This window comes from Tupaia chinensis, unplaced genomic scaffold, assembly GCF_000334495.1.
Source record: "Tupaia chinensis unplaced genomic scaffold, TupChi_1.0 Scaffold000493_1, whole genome shotgun sequence".
NCBI classification, from domain to species: Eukaryota; Metazoa; Chordata; class Mammalia; order Scandentia; family Tupaiidae; genus Tupaia; species Tupaia belangeri.
The window spans coordinates 325,751-346,473 of NW_006160005.1; the positions used below are offsets into that span (position 1 = coordinate 325,751).

Below are 20,723 nucleotides of genomic sequence, written 5' to 3' on the forward strand. Positions count from 1 at the left end.
TCAGGAAGGCCCCAAACCCTTTCTGCTTCTGCCCATTGCAGGTGCCACTACTGCTATGGGCCTGACCATCTCCTCCCTCTTCTCCCGACTCTTCTGCGAGAAGCATATGCTCATTTTGATGGTCAGTTGGATGCTGCTGGCAAGACAGCCATTCTGTACAAACTGAAGTTAGGAGAGATTGTTACCAGCATTCCTACCATTGGTTTTAATGTGGGAACAGTAGAATACAAGAACGTGCTTCACAGTGTGGGATGCTGGTCAAGATAGAATAAGGCTTCTCTGGAGGCATTACTTCCAGAATACCCAGGCTCTTATGTTTGTGGAAGATAGCAACGATCGTGAGAGAGTTCAGGAAGGAGCAGAAGAGCTGCAGAAAATGCTTCAGGAAGATGAGCTGCGAGATGCAGTGCTGCTGCCGGGACCAGCAGTTAGCGTAATGGCTATGTCGCTGGACTCCCATGCAGTTGACTGTGTTTCGTGTCCTGGACCGGTGGTTTAAACTCATGCTGGGCGCGCGTGCGTGCGTGCCCAAGATCCCGAGAGGAGAGTGGAGGAGAAGGGATTGTGGCATGGCCATCCCCCCTGGGGGGTGATTTCTCACTTTCTGTTTCTCTGTCTCTCTCTGTCTGTCTGGCAAGCGCACGTGTCCTATAGCAAAACAAAAACAAAAACAAAAAACAAAAAACCCTCTCCAAAAAAGAGAAAAAAAAAGAGAGATGCAGTGGTGCTGCTTTTTGCCCGTAAGCAGGATCTGCCAAGTGCTATGACCATCAGCGAAGTAACAGATTAGGCCTTCAGTCACTTCGAAACAGAACATGATATGCACAAGCCTCTTGTGCTACACAAGGAACTGGTCTGTGAGGGACTTGACTGGCTGTCAAAGGAACTTTCAAAACGTTAAGTGAAACGACTTCAAACCAAGGACACAATGACAGAATGGGTCTAGCCTGTTAGAACAAGATTAGCTTCCAGCTTGGTTATTAAATGGTATCGAGGACTATTTTGGGTAGAATATTCCAGAGTTTAAACTTATTTTGTTGCCAATTATTATTTAGCAGGTATGTTGCTAGTTAGCAATATGCTTGGCTTAAAAGAAATTCTTGGGGGTGGAAAGTGTCCTCATTTTACTTCCCTTAAGCCTTTATTTGGACAGAGCTATTCTGAGACTTTTAAATAAATGCCTTTTGAGTATTTTTTGAGACCACAACAAATAATGTTTTAGAGTTCTCTCCTTTCTACTTTATTGATGTCTTTTTCATTCCTGAGACAGTCTGCTGATTTAAAAATGTATCATTCCATTGTATTTATTTCTTTCCCTTGCCAATAAGATTTTCTAAAACTGCTTATATCAGCTAGGGAAATATGCTCCAAGACACTATTTAGCTCTCTTGAACAGAGAAACATATATTTTTTCCCCCTATTATTAAGTCCTGGCTTTTCCATCAGTCAGATTTTCCTTTTTCTTGGTATGGTTTGGATTTGATAGCTGCTTAGTTCTGAGTTGGTTGCAAAGAGTTTACATTGAGATGTTTTTTAATACTCAGCAGGTTGTCTTCCTTTATATTATACCTTTTTTATTTGCATGTTGCTTTTGGTATCAGCCTGGCTCTTTGCCCAGTATATGACAGTTGGGTTGATGTCTTATTGTTTATTGGTAAACCTATCTTGATAAGTTTTTGAAAAACTCATCAAACTCAGTAAGTTTTCATAACCCATTTGGAATTATTCCTAATAAAATAAAATACTAAAAAAATCAAATTAAAAAAGGGATGAGCAGTTAGTGTAATGGCTATGTCACTGGACTCCCATGTAGTTGACCACAGTTTGAGTCCTGGACCCGGTGGCTTAAACTCACACCGGGCGCGTGTGTGTGCCTGCCCAAGATCCCAAGAGGAGAACGGAAGAGAAGGGATTGCGGCATGGCCATCCCCCCTGGGGGGTGATTTCTCGCTTTCGGTCTGGCTAGCGCCCTATAGCAAAAACCTCTCCAAAAATAAGTAAATAAATAAATAAAAATAAAAATAAAAAATAAATGAGTAATTTAAAAAAAAATTGCTATAGGGTATGTATGCTTACCAGAGACAAAGAGGGAAGGAAATCGAGAAAGCACCTTCCAGGGGGATGGCCATGCCACAATCCCTTCTCTATTCTTCACTTGGGATTTTGGGCATGCCCATGTGCCCATGTGCCCGGCTTGTTTTTCAGGTTGCTGGGCTTGAGTAGTGAGCCATGTGGTGAGATCCAGCTGTCTTCACCACCATCCCACCTGGCAGGCCTGCCCATGGACTCTTTTTGCTGTCTTTCCAATCTGAGGCCTCACTAGCCTGGACTCCCATGATCTGTTCTGTGAGCAGATGAGTGAGTGAGTGAGGGCTTGGAAGTGATGCACTGCAGGGGCAAGTGTGGCCTCTGTAGAGGGGAATCCATCCACCTACCTCTGCTCCCAATGCTGTGCTTGCTTGGGTGCTAGAAGATGCTAAGATAGGCCTTCCCTACATTCCAGCTTGTACTTCGTGTATTGTTTTACATTACGTATTTTACTCAAAGGTTAAAGCAAATTGAAAGCATAAACTTGGCTCTTAAAATATAGACTTCCTTGATTCTTAGCAAGAATCTTCCTGGGGGTGGAGGAGCAAAGTCATTCTTCAAAAATAATTTTCTGATGGCTTTTCTTATCAGAAAAGCGGTCCCATAACTATTAAGAATACGATATCTGGGAATATGGTAGCCCCTTTCGAATTTTAAGGAAGAACAGTGTGATTTGTGCGTTTAGGGCTGAAACCATGTGGTTGGCCATGTGGGACCCGTGTAAGTAAGGTAACTGACTTCCTTTATAGGACAGCGCATTGAAGAGGCAAGTCTCAGAACGGGACAAATCTAACAGTGCTGGTGTTGGGGGGCCAGGTGGGCTTTGTGCTGTGTGGAGTATGATTTGGGGTCATGTGTCATCCTGCTGTCTAAATGCACCCCACGGGATTCTGTTAGTGCTTTCTATCAGCTCTTTCAGGATGCTGTCCCCAAGGCAAACATGCACACTGAACAGAAATTGAGCTTTTTAACTTGTAGTGTTCTCTTTTTTCTTTTTTTAAAAGAAAGTCTGCCAGAGGGCACATGTACTCTCTGGAGAGAGACAAAGAGAGAAAGTGAGAAGGATCTCCTCCATGGGGGATGGTCGTACCACAATCCTTTCTCTTCTCTTCCTCTCTTTTTGGGATGTGGCACGCACATATGCCCAGCTGAGCCCAGCGTCTTTTTTCAAGCTGCAAGTTCTAAGGACTCAAATCATGGGGTTGGTCACGTGGGATCCAGCTGCTTAACCACACCACCAGCTGGCCTGTGGCGTGTTTTCTAATCAGATGTCAAGTTGTCTCTCTTCATTAAAATATGTGTATTTTGGACCATGATTTGTGGGTGGAGGCCTGGCAGGAGGGCAGGACAACCCCTAGGCTGCTGGCAGCCTGGCAGGTTTTCTGGTACATCCTTTAATAAAGTCAGATGAGCAATGTCTGGATGAGGCTCAGAGCCCTGCTGCTCCCTCCTTTCAGATAGTGAAGCTAAGAGACTCTTTCTTTTTGTTAAAAAAAAAAAAAAGATTGTTTTGTCTAGGGGGAAAAACTCCCAGTAAATCCCACTGTCACCTATAGCATTTAGGGGAACAGGAACAGGAGCACTTCTATGTTACTGGTATGACTTTATTCTCTGTAAGCCTTTTTTTTTTTTTTAAAGAATTTATTTAATTTTCTTGCTATTATTTTTAATTTACTATAGGGCATGTGCACTCAACAGAGAGAGACAGAAGGAAAGTGAGAAAGCTAGCCACCAGGTTTGGGATCCAACTGGTCGGCCATGTGGGAGTCTAGCAGTGCCTTAACCACCACACCACCTGCTGGCCCCTCTCTGTAAGCCTTAAAGGAACCTAATAATGCAATAAGTTATTAGAACTTTTTCCACTTTTGGGATAATATCCCATGGCGGTAAGAACAAGTGAAAGGATTTTCAGTAGCAGTAATACGAATGTCCAGTGGCAGGGAGTGTTAGGATGACTCAGCAGAACAAGATTCTACCACGGAGCCCCTGCAGGTGTGCAGCCGAGCACGTCCTCAAGACCAGAGATGAGTATGGGCGGACACAGAACAGCTGGCCATGCCAGCTGTAACTTTATAAAAAGAAAATCAGTGAAATCGAAAGTATGAAATGGGTCTTAGATTTCCTGTTAAGTTGCCCAAATCATTTTTTTATAGAAATGAAGTAATGACACTAATGTTCTTTCACTGACCATGTCGGTCTGAACCTGTGCTTAGAACTTGAAAGATTTGGGTCCAGCAGGTAGTGTGGCAGTTGAGGTGCTAGATTCCACATGGCCAACTGCAGTTCAAGTCCCAGACCTGGCAGTTTGAAAATCATGCTGGCATGTGTGTGTGTGTGTGTGTGTGTGTGCCCCAAATCCCAGGAGAATAGAGAAGGGATTGTAGCATGGCCATTCCCCCCAGGGGGTAGGGGGTGGTAGTGGTGATTTCTCACTTTCTCTTTCATTGTTTCTCTTCTCTCTGGAGAGTGCATGCATTCTGTGGCAAAAAACTTTAAAAAGTCCCAAGATATTTCAGCAGTAGCATGAGTCAGTGGCTCCCTAACCCATACGCCCAATGATGACAGAGATGCTCTTGGGGAAATAGTAAAATACAGATTCCTCCAACACCAGCCTTTTGAAGAAAGTACTGTCTGTGTCACAGAATCTCAAATACCAGTAGTTATAAGACAGAGTTTTATGAACAATTAAGAAAAATGTGCAAATTAGTACTCCAAAAATGCTTGTCGTTTTATTGAAATAAAAGATTTATTGAATCTTTATTGAAAGAGCCTTTAGACATAAGACAGATTTCCATCATATCACACCAGTTAATAAACAAAAAGGAAAATGTGAGACAGATTCCTAAAACTTCACACGTGAGTCTGATGTCCTGAGCCACTTTTTGACCCAGAGTTGTCTGCGTTTTCCCAAGCGATTTCAAGTTCTGTGCCATGGTAAGTGTGGACGTATGGCCGTCCTGAAAAGCACATGCCCCTGTTGGCTCCAGAATTTTCTTCTAGGCTGCTGACACCCATGTTGCAATTTTCACATTGGGCTGTGTCCACCTTGCCGACAACCGCCACCTACTGACAGTGCTGGTAAGTCATGTGAGATTTTGCTTATGTGCAAAGGCATCTTTGAATCCATGCCGTGTGGGGCTTTGGAGGAGTCAACACTGCTTGGACATTTCAGCCACAGCCAGTTTGCTCAAGGTCTGATGATATCACATCTTGAACAAGGCTTTGCGACTTCCTGTCAGCTGGAACGGAGCCCACTACTGGGCTACTTAGGAAACACCAACAGCCCTCATGCCATAATGAATCGAAGGTGAATTTTGAGCCTCAGGAGTTGAAGAACAGGGTCACACTGCCTATAGTACAAGGCACCGTAAGTAGTTAATCTCACTGGAAAGCGGCATTATGATCATATATATCCTTTTTGATCTCTGACAGAATGAGCCACTTCGTGGGATCTGCCAGATTCCCAACTGACAAGTGGCTACAGAAGTGTGAACTGCCCCGCCTGGTCCTGACAGCCGGCACAGAATGGCATTTTAGCAAACATTCAAAATTTGAGAGAGCTCTTAGTGGAGAAGTTGCCTTGGAAAGATGAGGAGAGAGTGGTACTTTCTTGAGCTCCTTCTAGAGTGGGGAGTTCCTCTCAGATCTGTCTGGAACTAGGGAAGAAGAGCAATCTTCTCCACTTTCTAAAGATTCCAACTCAGGGACCAGCAGATAGTGTAGTAGTTACATCACTGGACTCCCATGTAGTCGACCATGGTTCGAGTCCCAGACCTGCTGGATTTGTGTGCGTGTGTGCCCAAGATCCTGAGAGGAGAATGGAGAAGGAATTGCGGCGTGGCCATCACCCCGGGGAGTGATTTCTCTTTCTGTCTCTGTTTCTCTTGGTCTTTTCGGCAAGCACATGTGCCCTATAACACCCTAAACCTCCCTTAAAAAAGATTCTAACTCATGGCTTGATCCGTTTTTACTTTTTGAGAGGTGAGGATGGGGCAGGAAGGAGTGGTTTCCCTTTGACAACTGTGAGCTCTTTCTTTCCTAGTTTTTTTTTTTTTTTTTCTTTCCCAGTTTTGACATGGACACACCTGTTCCTCAGCAACACTGGCTTCGGGGCAAGGGGCTGTGGGGCAGTCATACCCAGGGCCATACAGAGAACTGGCTAGAACTGGGCCTTACGACCCTTAATTCCGCGAATATGGAAAAAGGATCTCCGAGTATACCCTCAGGACAAGAGGCCAGAAGTAGGTTTAACTCCCAAGAATGTCTGCATCGAAAAATACAGTGCTTGTGAGGTGGCAGGCAGGGCATGTGGTTTGCATGAAAGCCCTGAGTTAAAACCCCAGCACATGGGCTAGCAGGTGGCATAGTGGTTAAGGTGCTGAACTCCCACATGGCTGTCTGTGGTTCAAGTCCTGAACCTGGCAGCTTGCTTTCTCACCTGCCCCTCTGTGTGCCCTATAGCAAATTAAAAAATAGCAATAACAAATAAAATAAATCTTGGGACCAGCAGAGGGCATAATGGTTATATCACTGGACTCTCACAGCAGTTTGTAGTCCCAGCCTATGGCTTACTCATACTAGGCACGTGTATGCACCCAAGATCCTGAGAGGACAATGGAGAAGGAATTGTGGTGTGGCCATTTCCCCTGGGGGGTGATTTCTTGTTTCCTGTCTCTCCCGCGAGCCCATGTGCCCTTTAGCAAAAATCTCTCTCAAAAAAAAAAAAAAAACCTCAAAAACAAACAAACAAAAAAACCAGCACAGCTTCATCTCAACTAAAGGATGAAGCTTCCCAAATCTTGCCTCTTCTCCCTCACAACGAACTGCACTCCTGCTGGGAGGTGCTGGCTACCTGCTCTGACCGTAACACACCCTAAACCCATCTGCTATCCTGTCTTCTTTGTGTTTTCTTTTTAAAAGAGATTTTTGCTATAGGGTGTGCATACTCACCAGAGACACGGAGGGAGTGAGAAACCCTTCAGGGAGGATGGCCATCCCTTCTCTTCTTGAGATTTTGGGCACACTTGCACACGCGCCTGGCATGAATTTTAAACCACTGGGCCCGGGACTCAAAATCGTGGTTGGTCATGCCTATAGCAAAAAAACAAAAAACAAAAAACAAAACAAAACAAAACAAAAAACCCTCCAAAAAAAAAAAATCGTGGTTGGTCATGCAGGAGTCCAGCACCTTAACCACTTTGCCTTCCTTGTGTTTTTATCAACTGCCCTTCCTTAGACCTCGCATTGGTGGTTGGTTGGTGAGGAAAGGGTCCTGTCTATGTGGAATCAGGAACTGGGATCAGTCCTCAGAATGTTTCTCCTGGTAGGCTGCAGGGTTGGGAAACTGATGTTAACTAACACCAGTTAAAACGGCCAGTAGAGAATAATTCTTACTTTTGAGAAAAGCCTCTGGATTCCATAAACCCCTGGACTAAGATGTTAGGTGCAGGAGTGAGAGCACAGCTGGAACGCCCTAGCCGCAGCTCACCTTCCTTTCCCGTGGTGCTGACACAGGACAAGGGGAGCGCCTTGCCCATTTGTCACACCCCACTGCTGCCAAGAAGCCTAGACGCTGACCTCTTACCACCAGCACCAGCTTAAACTACACTTCTCAGAATAAGGAAATCGGTATTGTCTATACTGTCTTGCACTCCCTGAGAGTTCTCGCCATCCCCTGTTGGCCCACACTAGAGAGCGTCTCTTGCATCTCATCACCGAATCCCTGCGAAAACTCACTGTGTATCCTTCCTGAAAATGCAGCCCGAGGCTTCTTGGACTATTTCCAATGCTTTGATCCAGTAACTAGACCCTCCTGAGTTGTTCTTTGGACAGCGGGGGCTCGATTCCCCGCCTTCCAGGTGTGTTCCCTTCCCTCCAGTGCACCCGCACATGGTAAGGACGCTGGACTTGCAGCCAGGACTGCCCAGAGAATCTCCATTGTTTGATCGTTTCGGGGAGACAGCGCCTGCAGAGACAGTGGGCCTGGTGGTGTTTTTCAGTCTGGGTGGCTAACACCCGCCAATCAGATCACAGATGGGAACTCGAGAACAGAAGGTGAGAAAACAGACTCCATGCTCACATGATTATGCTTGTTTATTGAGGTCTGTTTATTCTCAACGGGTGCTTTTTTTTTTCTCCCAGTAAATAGAGCAGGCGTCAATATCTATAATGAATAAATTTATTGTCTTACAAAAATCATTGTCTAGAAATATGGGAATACAAGAAAAGAGATTTGCAGTCAGGTGTCTGGTGGTCAACAGCCAGTACAATTCATAAAGGGGGAAATAAGAGATTCCAAACCCACGTGACGGATTCTTCCTAACAGATGTTAAAGCTTTTAACCCAAAAGGTTTGTGTTTTCAAGCACATTGCAGAGGATCAAGGATTTATAATTAACACTGATTCATTGTCACTGAATGTTTATAATACCACTTTGACTAGAGGTACATGATATGAAGCACAGTCAAAACTTAATACATTAAATTGTTATAGAGGCAAATAATATATTTAACATTGTCTTAGTACTGTAGTGTCTAAGGCACTTTCTGTAATGTCAGTTTGCTCAACTATCAACCCAAAACAGAATGCTAAATGTTCACTGTAACACTGTCCAAAGGGAAAGGGAAAGGAAAAAATGGGGAAAAAAAAAAAAAAAAAGTCACACCCACTGGCATGTCAACATTCAGGCAGATGGCGTCTGTTCTCGAGGTTCTAGAAACCTCATCGACAAACTTGGAACAAGCCTCGGACACAAAACCGATATTCCCATTTTGGGCTCAAAGCAGTGGCTGAGTTTGCAAGGTCGGCACGAGAGCCTGGCTGGCGAGGGAGGGCCTCCCACTGACTCCTGCACGGGGCCCACGGCTGCCTGCTCCGGAAAGGAGGGGGGCTGGCAAAACCCGGCGGTTCAGGAGACACCGCAAGAGGGCTGCCATCTGGAGCCCCAACTGGACCGTGGCTACTGTCCTTCTATGCACAGGCCAGCCCTGGCCAAGGACAGTTGTGTGAGTAGATGTGGAGACCCCAAGTCGAGGACCCAGCTTCCCCTTGGGAGATGGGTATGGTAACCCCAAATGGACGCTGCTCCCCCGTCAACCCCCCCACCCCAGTCTTCCTGAAGCCCCTTTCACAGTTTGCTCACTGAAACAGTGTCAACAGAAGGAAATGTGAGATACGGGTGCAGTTTAGGTTCCACAATGTTCTAAGCGACTTGATGTGGCTGAGGAGTCAGGGGCCACATGAACACAGCTAAGTTACCTGTCTGTATGACAGAGAGCATGCAGAGCGACTGAGCAACGACCACGGGGCTGCCCCCATACCCAGCGACTGGCAACCAAGGGTCTGGAGTTTCTGTTTTAAAAAGGGTTCTCTTCTTAACATGTATTATAAAATGGTCTCTTGATGAATATATGGAAAATAGATGCAACGATGAGACAATCTTGTTTAATATGTGTGTGTCTGTTAGGTATATATATAAAAAGGGAGCCATTGTACCTAAGTCTGAAGCAGGATACAGTATGCATAGGCTGGAACGCCTTAAGACACAGTTGATCTTTCAGGAAGGAATCCCGCCACTCGCTGACGTCCTAAGTCTGTAGGAAGCCCCGAGACAGGCTGGCGCGGGGAGTTCCTGTGTGTCCCACTGTATCGCCTCCTTTGGCTTCCTGGGACTCTACTCCGACTGGGGTGGCTGTGTCTCATTGACATCACTGGTCTTACTTTCTGTGTCGTCGTCTGACAGCTCCAGGGAAGCGCCCTCAAGATGCAGCTGGCGTCGGCCAGATCGGCTTGAAGAAAAGCTGATTGGGCCACCTCGCCTGGGGAGAAGCGAAAGCAGGCACGTGGGTACATGTGCCAGGGTGTGTGGCTGTCAGGTGGTTCCACTGCCTAGTGACACGGAACCTTCCACTTCGACTCGTGGTGAGTGGGAATAGGGCTGGGACAGGCTTTTGTGCTTTGCCACTCCCCATCCCCCCTGTGGAATGGCATTCTGGACAGCCCACGGAGCAGGGTCCTCAGAGAACGGGGGTGGCTGATCCATTGAAGACCGCCTGTGATAGAAACGGTAAGGAGGATGCACCTAGGCAGGCTCCACCTGCTCATGCAAGGTCTGCTATCTTTCTCGATAAAGGGTCAGACGGCAAATATCTTATTTAGGCTCTGAAGACCCCGTAGGGTCTCTGTTGCATATTTCTCTTTGGTTATGACGCTTTAAAATGTGAGAACTGGGGGCCAGCAGGTGGCATGGTGGTTAAGGCGCTGGACACTACCAGATGGCAGACCATGGTTGGAATCCCAGACCTGGTGGCTTGCTTTCTCAGTTTCCCTATCTCTTTTTCTATGTGTCTTTCTCTGGTCAAATTTAAAAAATTAATGAATTAAATGAAGTAATTAATTCTTTAAAAAAATAGTGCAAATGTGAGCCAGCAGGTGGTATGGTGGTTAAGGCACTGGACTCCCACATGGCTGACTGCAGTTCGAGTCCCGGACCTGGTGGCTTGCTTTCTCACTCTCCCACCAGCCTCCTTCACCCCCATCTCTCTCTGGTGAGTGCATAAGCCCTGTAGCAAATTAGAGAATAAATAAAATGAAGGGATTCTTAAAATAAATAAAATAAAAAGTAAAAAATAAAAATGTGAAAAGCATTCCTAGCTTGCTGGCTGTACAAAAGCGGGTCATGGCCTGGATCTGCCTCAGCTGTAGACTGCCCACATCCTGCCACCCTCTCCCGGGTCTGCCCTCTCCTGGTCTCGCAGACTCAGTGGAGAGGGGGAGGGTGCTGAGGAGGGCTGCCGGTGCCAGTCCCTGCGAGGAGCCGCCCTCTCCTCCCTGAAGAGGTCTGGACCAGGTGGCCACGGCCCTGGCCCTCACCCGCGTGCTGTACTACTGAGGTCCACTAGGGAATGGCACAGAGGCAAGCAGCCCGTTCCTCTTTTTCTCCGAGGGCTACAATAAAGGTCAGGACTCTTGACTGCAGTGACAGGTGGAAGAACGGGGGATGCACGTGCATCTACGCGACGTCCTCAGCCCGGCCGCACCGTCAGCTGTCTCGGTGCGGGGTGCCAGGGTGCTCACTCACCTCAGCCGGTTCTTCAGAGTGCTGACCTCGCGGCTCAGGCCCTCGTTGGCCTCGGTGGCATCATCCAGTTCCCGCTGGAGTTTACGCCGAGATGCGTTGGCACGTGTAGCTTCTTCTTCTGCTTCTTCCAGCTGGCGTTTAAGTTGCTTCATCCGGGCGTTGGCCTTCTCCATCTTGGGAAAGTGACACAGATGAAGACAAACCAGGTGAACTGAGTGGCAGCACAGCTGTCTGCTCCCCTTGTGAGCACACACATGCACACCTCTGCACTGACACACGGGCCTGCGGCTGGTCTGGCTTGTCACTCAGCAAAGCCATTTACAGGGCAAACTATGCTCAAAGAATGAAAAAAACAGTTTAACGTCATACACACAACCTATGGGGTGTGAAAGGGAATTGCTATTTTTGCAAAATGGAGACGAGCCAGCAATGTGGACAGCCCCCACCTCAGGAGACTGTGCAACACACTGCCCTCGAAGTGTGCGTGTTTCAGATGTTATACTTGGATTTCAGAACAAAGCCACTCTGGGAAGACCTGATACCAACTACCACACTGGATCCTCCACTCCTGAGGCACGCCGGGAGTGCCCTGTGGGTCCAGCTCACGCCAACCCAGAGCTGCCCTTGCTGTTGCTAAGCCCAGAGGATCGGGGGAGGGCAAGGCCGGGTGCTTGACTAGAGTAGGAAGCACAGGGAGGGTCTGGGCTGAAGGCAGTGACACCTCAGAGCCACCCCACTTCCCACCCACTGTCTGCTGTGGTGAGAATTACCACACAAAAGGGAGCCCTGGTGGAGACCACAGCCAACCATGCCGCAGTCTGTGAGCTGACCTGCAGTTCCTGGCCTGAGGAATTCCCTGGCGCTTAGAAACGGATGCCTAGAAGCAGATGACAAACCCTCCCCGGTCCGGGTACAGTACATCTGCGTCTCCATTTGCTCTCCGACATCGCCTGCATCCACCCCTCTGCCCAGCTGCGTCTCCTGGCTGCCAGCTAAGCCCAGGAACAGTTATTCCAGGCAGAGGGAGATTGAGAGAGAAACAGACTGAAATCTCTGCCCTCGTGAAGTGCCCATTCTAGCGGAGGAGAAGGATAACTTCCAAATCCAGTTCGGGCCTCACACTTCAAAGCTTTCCAACATTCTCTCACCTCCTCTGCACCCCGCATTTTATCACGTCTGTGTCCCCAACACCCAGAGTGCCCAGTGGGAACACAGGACAGCACACGGTAGTTGAAACATTAGAAAGTTTAAAATAGTATTTTTTTCTTTTTTTTTTGTTTGCTATAGGATGCATATGCTTGCCAGAGAGAGTTAAAGTGAGAAATCACCCTCCTCTTAAGGAGGATGGTCGTGCTGTAATCCCTGCTCTATTTTCCTCTCAGGATTTTGGATGCACATACATGCCCAGTGAGTTTTTCGAGTTGCTAGATCCAGGACTCAGACCGCTCAGCCAGCCATACGGGTTCTAGTGTTTTAACCTTCATGCCCTTGGGATCCTTTCCCAGGGCCCTTTTAGTACTAAAACATCTCCTGGGTGGAAGATAATCTTCCTGGCCTGCTTTCTCTCTATACCTGCTCTTTGTTCAAACCATTTTTTTTTGGCTATAGGATGTGTGCACTCACCAGAGAGAGGAAGTGATAAATCAGCCCTCAGAGAGAATGGCCATGTCACAATCCCCTCCATCATCCTCCTGAGATTTGGGGCATGCACGCACCTGCACCCTGTGTGAATTTCAAGTCACTGGGTCTGGGACTCGAACCACGGTCAGCCATATGGGAGTCCAGCATCTTAAGTACTATGCCACCTGCTGGTTCCTCCACCCCTTTACCTGTTCTTTGTACTGATCTGCGTGTCGACGTTCGTCTTCAACCTGCATGAAGATCTCCTTCAGCTTCTTCTCCGTACGACGAACTAGTTTGTTGGCAGCTGCTCGTTCCCTGTCAAAGTGATCACAGTAGTTGAAAAGTTTTTGAAATGATATTGAGTGGGGAAAAAGGTGCTTTGAAGTCCTTTTCCTCTAAAGGTGATGCATACTGACGTGCCTTTCTGGACTCTGTGCTCAGAGTAACGTGGGCCTGAAACCAAACGTGTCCACACAGTGTACTGGAGCAGCATGACGGACCTCTACACTGACAGGCAGGAAATGCAGCGTTCCTGCACACGCAGGTCTGAATCGCTTCATTCAGTGACCTTCTGCATACGTGAAACTTACGTACAAGACACCTGCCAGTTATACTGAACACAGGCTTTTTGAAGACAAAAACCCATTAGTGGGTAAGAGGTGACTAGCTTGAAATGTGCAAATAAAACCCACAATTGATTCATTTCAGAATTTGCTAGCAACTGACTATGATGCCAGAGGCTTTTAGCAGCAGACACTAAAAAACTAACCAACCCCACACATCTGTTCTTTGGCGAGACGTCAAACCAACTGCTGTTTCCAGAGAGCCCACTGGAAGGAGACGTGACTTATTGGAGGACTCCATGGAAAACAGGAAAAGCAGTTTTGTTCCTTACCAAATGTTATAGAAATACGAATGGCAATGAAAGGTGAGTTATGTTAATTACAATTAAAAACAAACTCTTTTCTGTTTTAGCCAGTGGAGTCATAAGAAAGACTTGGGAAGTTGGGTTGGGGAGGGCTGGGCTCTGAGCTCCCCAAAAAGAGGGTGACTGAAAGTGTGCTCTGGCGCTGGCAGTCCACGGATTGGAGCTGTGTACACTGCCCCAAGCCGTACTGTGCTGCTGCTCAGACGTGTCGGATGCATTGGTGCGACATAAGGGCAGCTGGGCAGCGGTCCCTTTCTGTGGGTCCAGAAGAGCTTTTATTTTGTCACACTGCCGTTTCTTCTCTGCCAGCAAACAGTACCATTTTACGTGAGGATGCCAGCTTGGGAACTGGCATTGGGTGGACATACAAACTTACGGTGCCCAGGAAATCACGGGGCACAGTGTGACTGGCCTTCGGCTGGGTCCGGGAGGAGCAGGCAGGCAAAGCCGTCCCTGACAGCTCACGCAGACCGACCGTCCTTCCGACCTCGGGACACATTCGGTCTGTCTCTATGGCTCACCCTCCCCGGCCCCCCACTCTGGCTTTGTGTGTTCTGGTCATCTCCCCATGCAGTGGGACGCTTTCTAGGCCAAGGGGGTTGTCAGTTTTGTCTCTGACTCACAGATGAGCCCAGAGCCTGGTCTGTGGCAGACATACTGTCGGTTTGGGTTTATGGCAGTACAAGCCTCTTACTTGGCTTCCTGCTCAAGCTGCTCTTCCAGCTGCCCAATCTTGGCTTCCAGGGCCGTGATGGTGGCCTTGAACTTGGACTTGACCGCGCCCTCCAGCTCCTGCAGCTTGGCCTTCAGCTCCTTGCTCTGCCGCTCCAGCTGCTGGCGTGCGTTGTCACTCTTCTGGGCGGCGCTGCGCTCGGCTGCCAGCTCCGTGTTCAGCGTGTCCACCTGGAGGGGAGAGACGGGGTGAGCCTCTGGAGCCGTGGGCAGCACAGCCCTCCCGGCGACGGGCTGCGGCCCGGGCCACCTGCAGCGTGGTCTTGCGGAAGCGGTCGTTGAGCAGCTCCATGTTGCTCTGCTCCTCTTCCAGCTCCTCCTCCAGCTGAGCGATCCGAGCTTCCAGCCGCCGCTTCTCGTCCAGCAGTGCGGACCTGGCCAGGGTGGGGAGGCGACAGCTCACTACCACCTCCACACAGTGCAGGGACTTGGAAGGCTCCTCCACCCACCCTGCTCTAGCGTCATTCCTGAGTTCTCTTCCCCTAATCCACCGGGGCCCAGCCCATACCCCTCCAAACACCACCGCCCACTCCTGGTCTGCCACCCTTCCAGCTGCCGCTGCCGTTCTCCTCTCCCCATCTGTCCTCCACAGACAGCAGCCAGGGCCGACGTTAAAAACTGCACATGGGATCCTGGCGTTCTCTCACTTCAACACTTCAATGGCTTTTAGTGCATTGAGGATAAAATTCCCGTCCCTCATTGCCCACTCAGAAGGGTACCTGCTGGGCCCTCAATACAATAATTCAATGGAGAAGTCAACTTAATTGGAAAGAAGATACTGATTTCTAATGAAAAATGAACTCAGAGAAAGATCACGTCCAAGGAACCTGCTTGCCAAAGCCGGTGAATTTACAGTGGAGACGTGAATGCCGGCCGGTGCAGACCGTGGACACCGGGCTTTACCACAGCCGGTGTACGCCAGCCGAACCCCCGCAGCTCGTCAGCTGCCTGACTGGAGTGGGAGAGTGAGCCAGCTCTAGACTCCCAGATGCCAGCTGTCGCCCCAGCCTTCTGTGTGCCAAGGGCAAAGTGCAGCCACCGGAAAGACAGGGGTGCCTACTGCTGCCCAGCGCCACCCCCAGGCGCTGCAGGAGACTCACTTGCCGGAGGCGCTGTTGGCGATCTCGTCGGCCAGCTCCTCTCGCTCCTGCTCTGCGTGTCGGCGGGCTCGCTCGGACGAGGCGAGTTCCTACACAAGAACAGCCCAGGAGTGAAGCTCCGGCTGGGAACGGTTCCCTCGGGGGTGGAATCTGACAGCACTGGGCTGCAGCCAGCCTGCTCCAGCTGCTCTTTACCTGCACCTCAAACTGCAGCTTAGGTTTGAGCACCTCAGCTGGGAAGCTTGCTGAGGAAGATCAGGTTGGGTACAGGCCAGCCAGGTGAAGTGCAGGGCAAGGGTCCCTGAGCAAAACGCTCATGAGGGAAGCCTTAGTCTGTGCAAAGGCTTTGCTGTCACTTCTCTCATAAGAGGTGACTGCATTTCTGCTCTCTTCAGAAAGCTGGTCTTTTTCCTTTTTCTTTTTTAAGATTTATGTAATTTTATTTGTTATTATTATTTACCTTTTTAAAAATTTGTCCCGGGGTGGGTAGAAAGTGGACACTTTCGGGGTCTACTTTAACATGCTCTATATGCTCTTTCTTCCTAACTAATATCTGATTCTTTTTATAGCTTCTAAACTCCATAGGTCAAAATCATGTCTTTTTCTCTCCCTGTGTATTTCTTTTTTTTTCTCTCTCTTTTTTTCCTTTTTTGGAGAGATTTTTGCTATATGGCGTGTGTGCTTGCCAGAAAGACAGAGAGACAGAAAGTGAGAAATCAACCTCCAGCGGGGAGGGCAACGCTGCAATCCCTTCTCCATTCTCCTCTTGGGATCTTGGGCGCACACACACACACACACACACACACGGCGTGAGTTTAAGCAACAGGGTCCAGGACTTGCACCGTGATCGACTACATGGGAGTCCAGCGACATAGCCATTACGCTAACTGCTGGTCTCCTGCCCCATCCTTTTTTAAAAATTTTTTTTTAATTTCATTTTATTTATCATTATCATTATTTTAAGAACTATTTTATTTAACTTTATTTATTTATTTAAATTTGATGAGAAAGAGAAAACATGAGAAAGCAAGCCTTCATGTCTGGGACTTGAACCATGGTTGTCCACGTGGAACCAGCACCATTAACCACCACGCCACCTGCTGATCCTTCATTATTATTATTATTTTTTAACATGCTATAAGGCATGTGCGCTCACCAGAGAGAAAGAGATTGAAAGGGAAAGTGAGAAAGCAAGTTGCCAAGTGAGATTTGAACCGTGGTCCACCATGTGGGAGTCCAGTGCCTTAACCACCATGCCACCAGCTGCCCAAGCTGGTGTTTCTTAATATAAACTGAGCACAAACTTGCTGCAAACCCAGAATGAGCTATGCCCACCTGTGGTTTGAGTATCTTTCGCACACCGGTTTGGATAAAGGGCAATAACTGGCAGCTGTGGTGCGGCAGGCTCACAGCTCTGTGGGGGCAGGTGGGTGGAGCGTTAATGCAGAGGGGCTCGTGTGTGAACTGGGCCTCTGTGAAAACAGGGCCTCATTCTCGAGGCAGATGGAGCCCTGGCCAGGGCAACCACTGCAGCTCTGCAGGGGACTCCAGGACTGGCAGGACCATGGGGTCAGCCCTATGCCTCCAGGCTGTCTACAGCCAAGAATTACACGATGGCTCCTTTTCTACAAATTTCTTCGGACAGAAAGGCAGGGGCACATTTTCACTGCCACTGGATAAATCCTGATATCACCTCCCTAGGCTCCGAAGAACTGTGCCACCTCCTTTATTTCATAGATAAGGAAGCGAGGCCCACATGGAAGAAGAGGCTAGCCCCAAGTCCGTAAGTGGTTAATAGTAGAAAGTCTGGGTTCTGACTCCCTGCCCAGGGCTCTTCCCACCAGCTGCCCCTTCCGCACTTGGCCAGAGTGCATCTTGAAGGTGTCTGAGGAGCAGGGCTGCGGAAGCCTGTCTGCAGGCTCTGGCACGTGTGCTGCTGCTTCTGCTGGGGCACAGGATGCGGGTCCTTGGGAAGACCCAAGTTCCAGCCCAAGGGGCAGGAGGGAAGTCAGGAGGGAAAAGGGGCAGCTGTCCAGGATGTGATGGCAGCTGCAGAACGTGCTGGGCCTGACCTGAGGGCTGCTGATTACAGACAGCGCTGCCATCTGGCCTCCTGTTCACTCCTCTGAGCTCTCACAGGTTGAGGCCCATGGGAGAAAGGGAAGGACCCTGCGGCCTCTCAGCCCAGTGGATAGAGGTGTGTGAGGAAAGGAAAAGCATTAGGGAGGTGAAGGGAGGACAAGGCCAGCTTTTTGGCTCAGTCTCTTCTCCTTGATGCATTGTAATCCTTGCCTGAAGGCCTGAAATAAACACTTTCAGCTTTCAGTAAAAACAGAGTCAGGTGCAGGGAGAGCTGCTTGGACACTCAGTCAATGGCCTGGGGCTCTTGAGGAGGCAGGCCCCACGAACTCCATCACCTCTGCTGAGATGGGCATTTGGGGTGTCCCTGGTCAGCTCCGTGATGGACACATCTACTTGACGAATACAGTGAAGTTTCATGGATGAAATGGACCATTCTTTTTAGGAATACATGAAACATTTTTATAAAAATGACCATGTGAGGGCCAGGAGGTGGCATGGTGGTTAAGGCGCTGGACTCTCACATGGCTGACTGAGGCTTGAGTTCCAGACCTGGCAGCTTGAAAATCATGCTGGGCATGTGTGCAGGCATGCCCAAGATCCCAGGAGGAGAATGGAGAAGGGATTACGGCACAGCCATCCCTCCTTGGAGGATGGTGATTGCTCACTTTCCCTTTCTTTGTCTCTATCTCTGGCAAGTGAATGCACCCTGTGGGAAAAATAAACAGATGAAAACCCCTATGTTTTTGGCCCTCGAGCTATTGTCAACATTCTTCAATGTTGTTAAGACTAGAAATCCACTAAAAAAAGAAAATACCATAAGTTTGGAAACCTTTTTCAGTCCTGACACCTAGAGAGGTCCTTTTCTTTTCTGCAAGTTCAACTCTGTCTTTAGTAATACTGGGTTGTCGGAAACGTCATGACATTTTTTTCCATGTTTTGCTATGCCAAAATGCATCATGACTTTCCTGATAACCCAGTATTTTACTAAGCATGCCTAGGGAGTTTTTCCGTAATAGCTAATATTAACATTTCAATGTAAGTTACAATATTTCCAAGTTCGAATAGGCTTATGTGGAAGTCAGCTATTCAAGTGTGTGCACTGATAATTCCATAGTATAGGCAACATTTCATCAGTCCTCTCCCATAAGAACTTACAAAAGAGATAAATGAGAGAATAATTGTGATTACAATAGGTGATTCACTTAGAAATTCAGTGAAACACACTTCTCTCCTTTAGGAATGACGGGAAAGGAATAGTGCTGCTGTGTAAAACCAGGGAGTGTATCGTCAAGGTTAGGGGCACATGATCCTAATGCTTGTCACCAGTCAATCAATACATTAGCCCTCCCTGTCCTTCCCTTCCCTTCCCTTCCCTTCCCGTCCAGGAGTCGGTGCTGTTGTCTGCAGAACCGAGGCAGTAAGGTAGGTTGTTGAAACAGTAATAATGACATATTTTTCTATGTTGTTCTGCGAAAAATGTGTCATGGCTTTTCCAATGACCCAATATATTAAAAATAGATACTGAAATTATACTATATGAAAAAGATACTACACTGTATCTGATCTTGGAGAAATTTTAGGACAAATATGTTTGTTGAACAAATAGATGAAGTAAATAAACAAACCTCCTGCAGTTGAAGGATTTCTGCTTCCAGACTCTTCAATTTCTTTTCACTCTCTTTGGATTGAGCAAAAATCTCGTCTCGGGATGCACGGGCTTCCTCTAGTTCACGCTGGTAGTCTTTCATCTGAGCCTGTAATGAAAAGATGGACACTAACATGCCGGCAAGGAAGCGGACAAATTGGAGCCCTCTCTGATAGCTGGTAGGAATGCAAAATGGTGCGGTCTCTATGAAAAGCATGGACCAGCAGATGGCGTAGGCTACATCACTGGACTCCCGCGTAGGTGACTGCAGTTAGAGTCCCGGATCCAGCGGCTTAAAACTCAGGCTAAGAACGTGTGTGTGTGTGCCCAAAGCCCAAGAGAATGGAGAAGGGACTGTGGCATGACCATCCTCCTCAGGGGGGTGATTTCTCGCTTTCTGCCTTGCTGCTGAGCATACATGCCCTATATATATATATATATAAAAAAAACTCTCTAAATAAAAAAAAAAAAAAAAATGGAAAACAGGTCAGTAGAGCTTCAGAGCTAAGTAAGAATTACCATATAATCTAGCAATTAACTCCGAGGTATATACCTAAGAAAACTGAAAGTACATGTCCACACCAGTGTGCATGAATGTTCACACAGCATTATTCATAACAGCCAAAAAGTGGAAACAATCTAAATATCTACCAGTCAATGATGAATAAAATGTTATATTATGCACATATATGTGTATATCTATATCCATACAATGGAATATTATTTAGTAATGAAAAGGAATGAAATATTTAATCATGGCAGATGGGTGAGCTTCATAAACATTATGCTTAAATATAAAAAGCCAGTCATGGGGCCGGCAGGTGGTGTGGTGGTTAAGGCACTGGACTTCCACATGGCTGACAGTGGTTTAAGTTCTGGACATGGCAACCTGCCTTCTCTGTCTCTCTTTGGTAAATGCATGTGCCCTGTAGCAAATTAAAATAATAATAATTAAATTAAATTAAATAAATAATTCTTAAAAAAAAAAGCCAGTCATAAAAGGCCACATATTGCACAATTCCATTAATATGAAATGTACAACATAGGCATTTATAGACAGAAAACAGATTAATAGTCAATTAGCACTGCACGTGCCAGTGATGGGACGACTCAGTTTCAACCATTGGGTGTAGGATTTCTTTAGGGGGGGCCAAGTTATTTAAAATTAGACAGTGGGGCCAGCATGAAGCATGTTGGTTGGGCACTGGACTCCCACATGAATGATTGCGGTTTGAGTCCTTGATCTGGCGGCTTGTTTTCTCTTTTCCCCTCTCTCCAATCAAATTTAAAAATAATAATGACAAATAAAATTAAATAAACTAATTCTTTTTTAGCTATGGGGTGCATGTGTTTGCCAGAGAGACAGAGAGATGGAAAGCAAGAAATCACCACCCCCCAGTGGGGATGGCCACGCCACAATCCCTTCTCATCCGTCCTTCCCTTGGG

At 47.6% G+C, this 20,723-nt stretch overlaps 1 protein-coding gene and 1 pseudogene across 1 annotated transcript in view; one reads left to right on the forward strand and one right to left on the reverse strand.

The window, feature by feature from the left end:
- The first annotated feature begins 6 nt into the window (after positions 1–6).
- On the forward strand, positions 7–1,248 carry LOC102468220 (ADP-ribosylation factor 4-like; annotated as a pseudogene).
- Positions 1,249–9,458: 8,210 nt separating this feature from the next.
- MYH10 (myosin heavy chain 10) overlaps positions 9,459–20,723 on the reverse strand; it is a 180,237-nt gene continuing 168,972 nt past the window's right edge. Inside the window, exons 36-42 of the mRNA XM_006156399.3 lie at positions 19,258–19,386; positions 15,551–15,639; positions 14,701–14,824; positions 14,413–14,621; positions 12,997–13,105; positions 11,168–11,340; positions 9,459–9,905 (exon numbers count right to left, since the gene is read on the reverse strand). Coding sequence (XP_006156461.1) covers positions 9,761–9,905; positions 11,168–11,340; positions 12,997–13,105; positions 14,413–14,621; positions 14,701–14,824; positions 15,551–15,639; positions 19,258–19,386 — 978 coding nt within the window. The 3' untranslated portion in view covers positions 9,459–9,760. The remainder of the gene's footprint in view (positions 9,906–11,167; positions 11,341–12,996; positions 13,106–14,412; positions 14,622–14,700; positions 14,825–15,550; positions 15,640–19,257; positions 19,387–20,723) is intronic.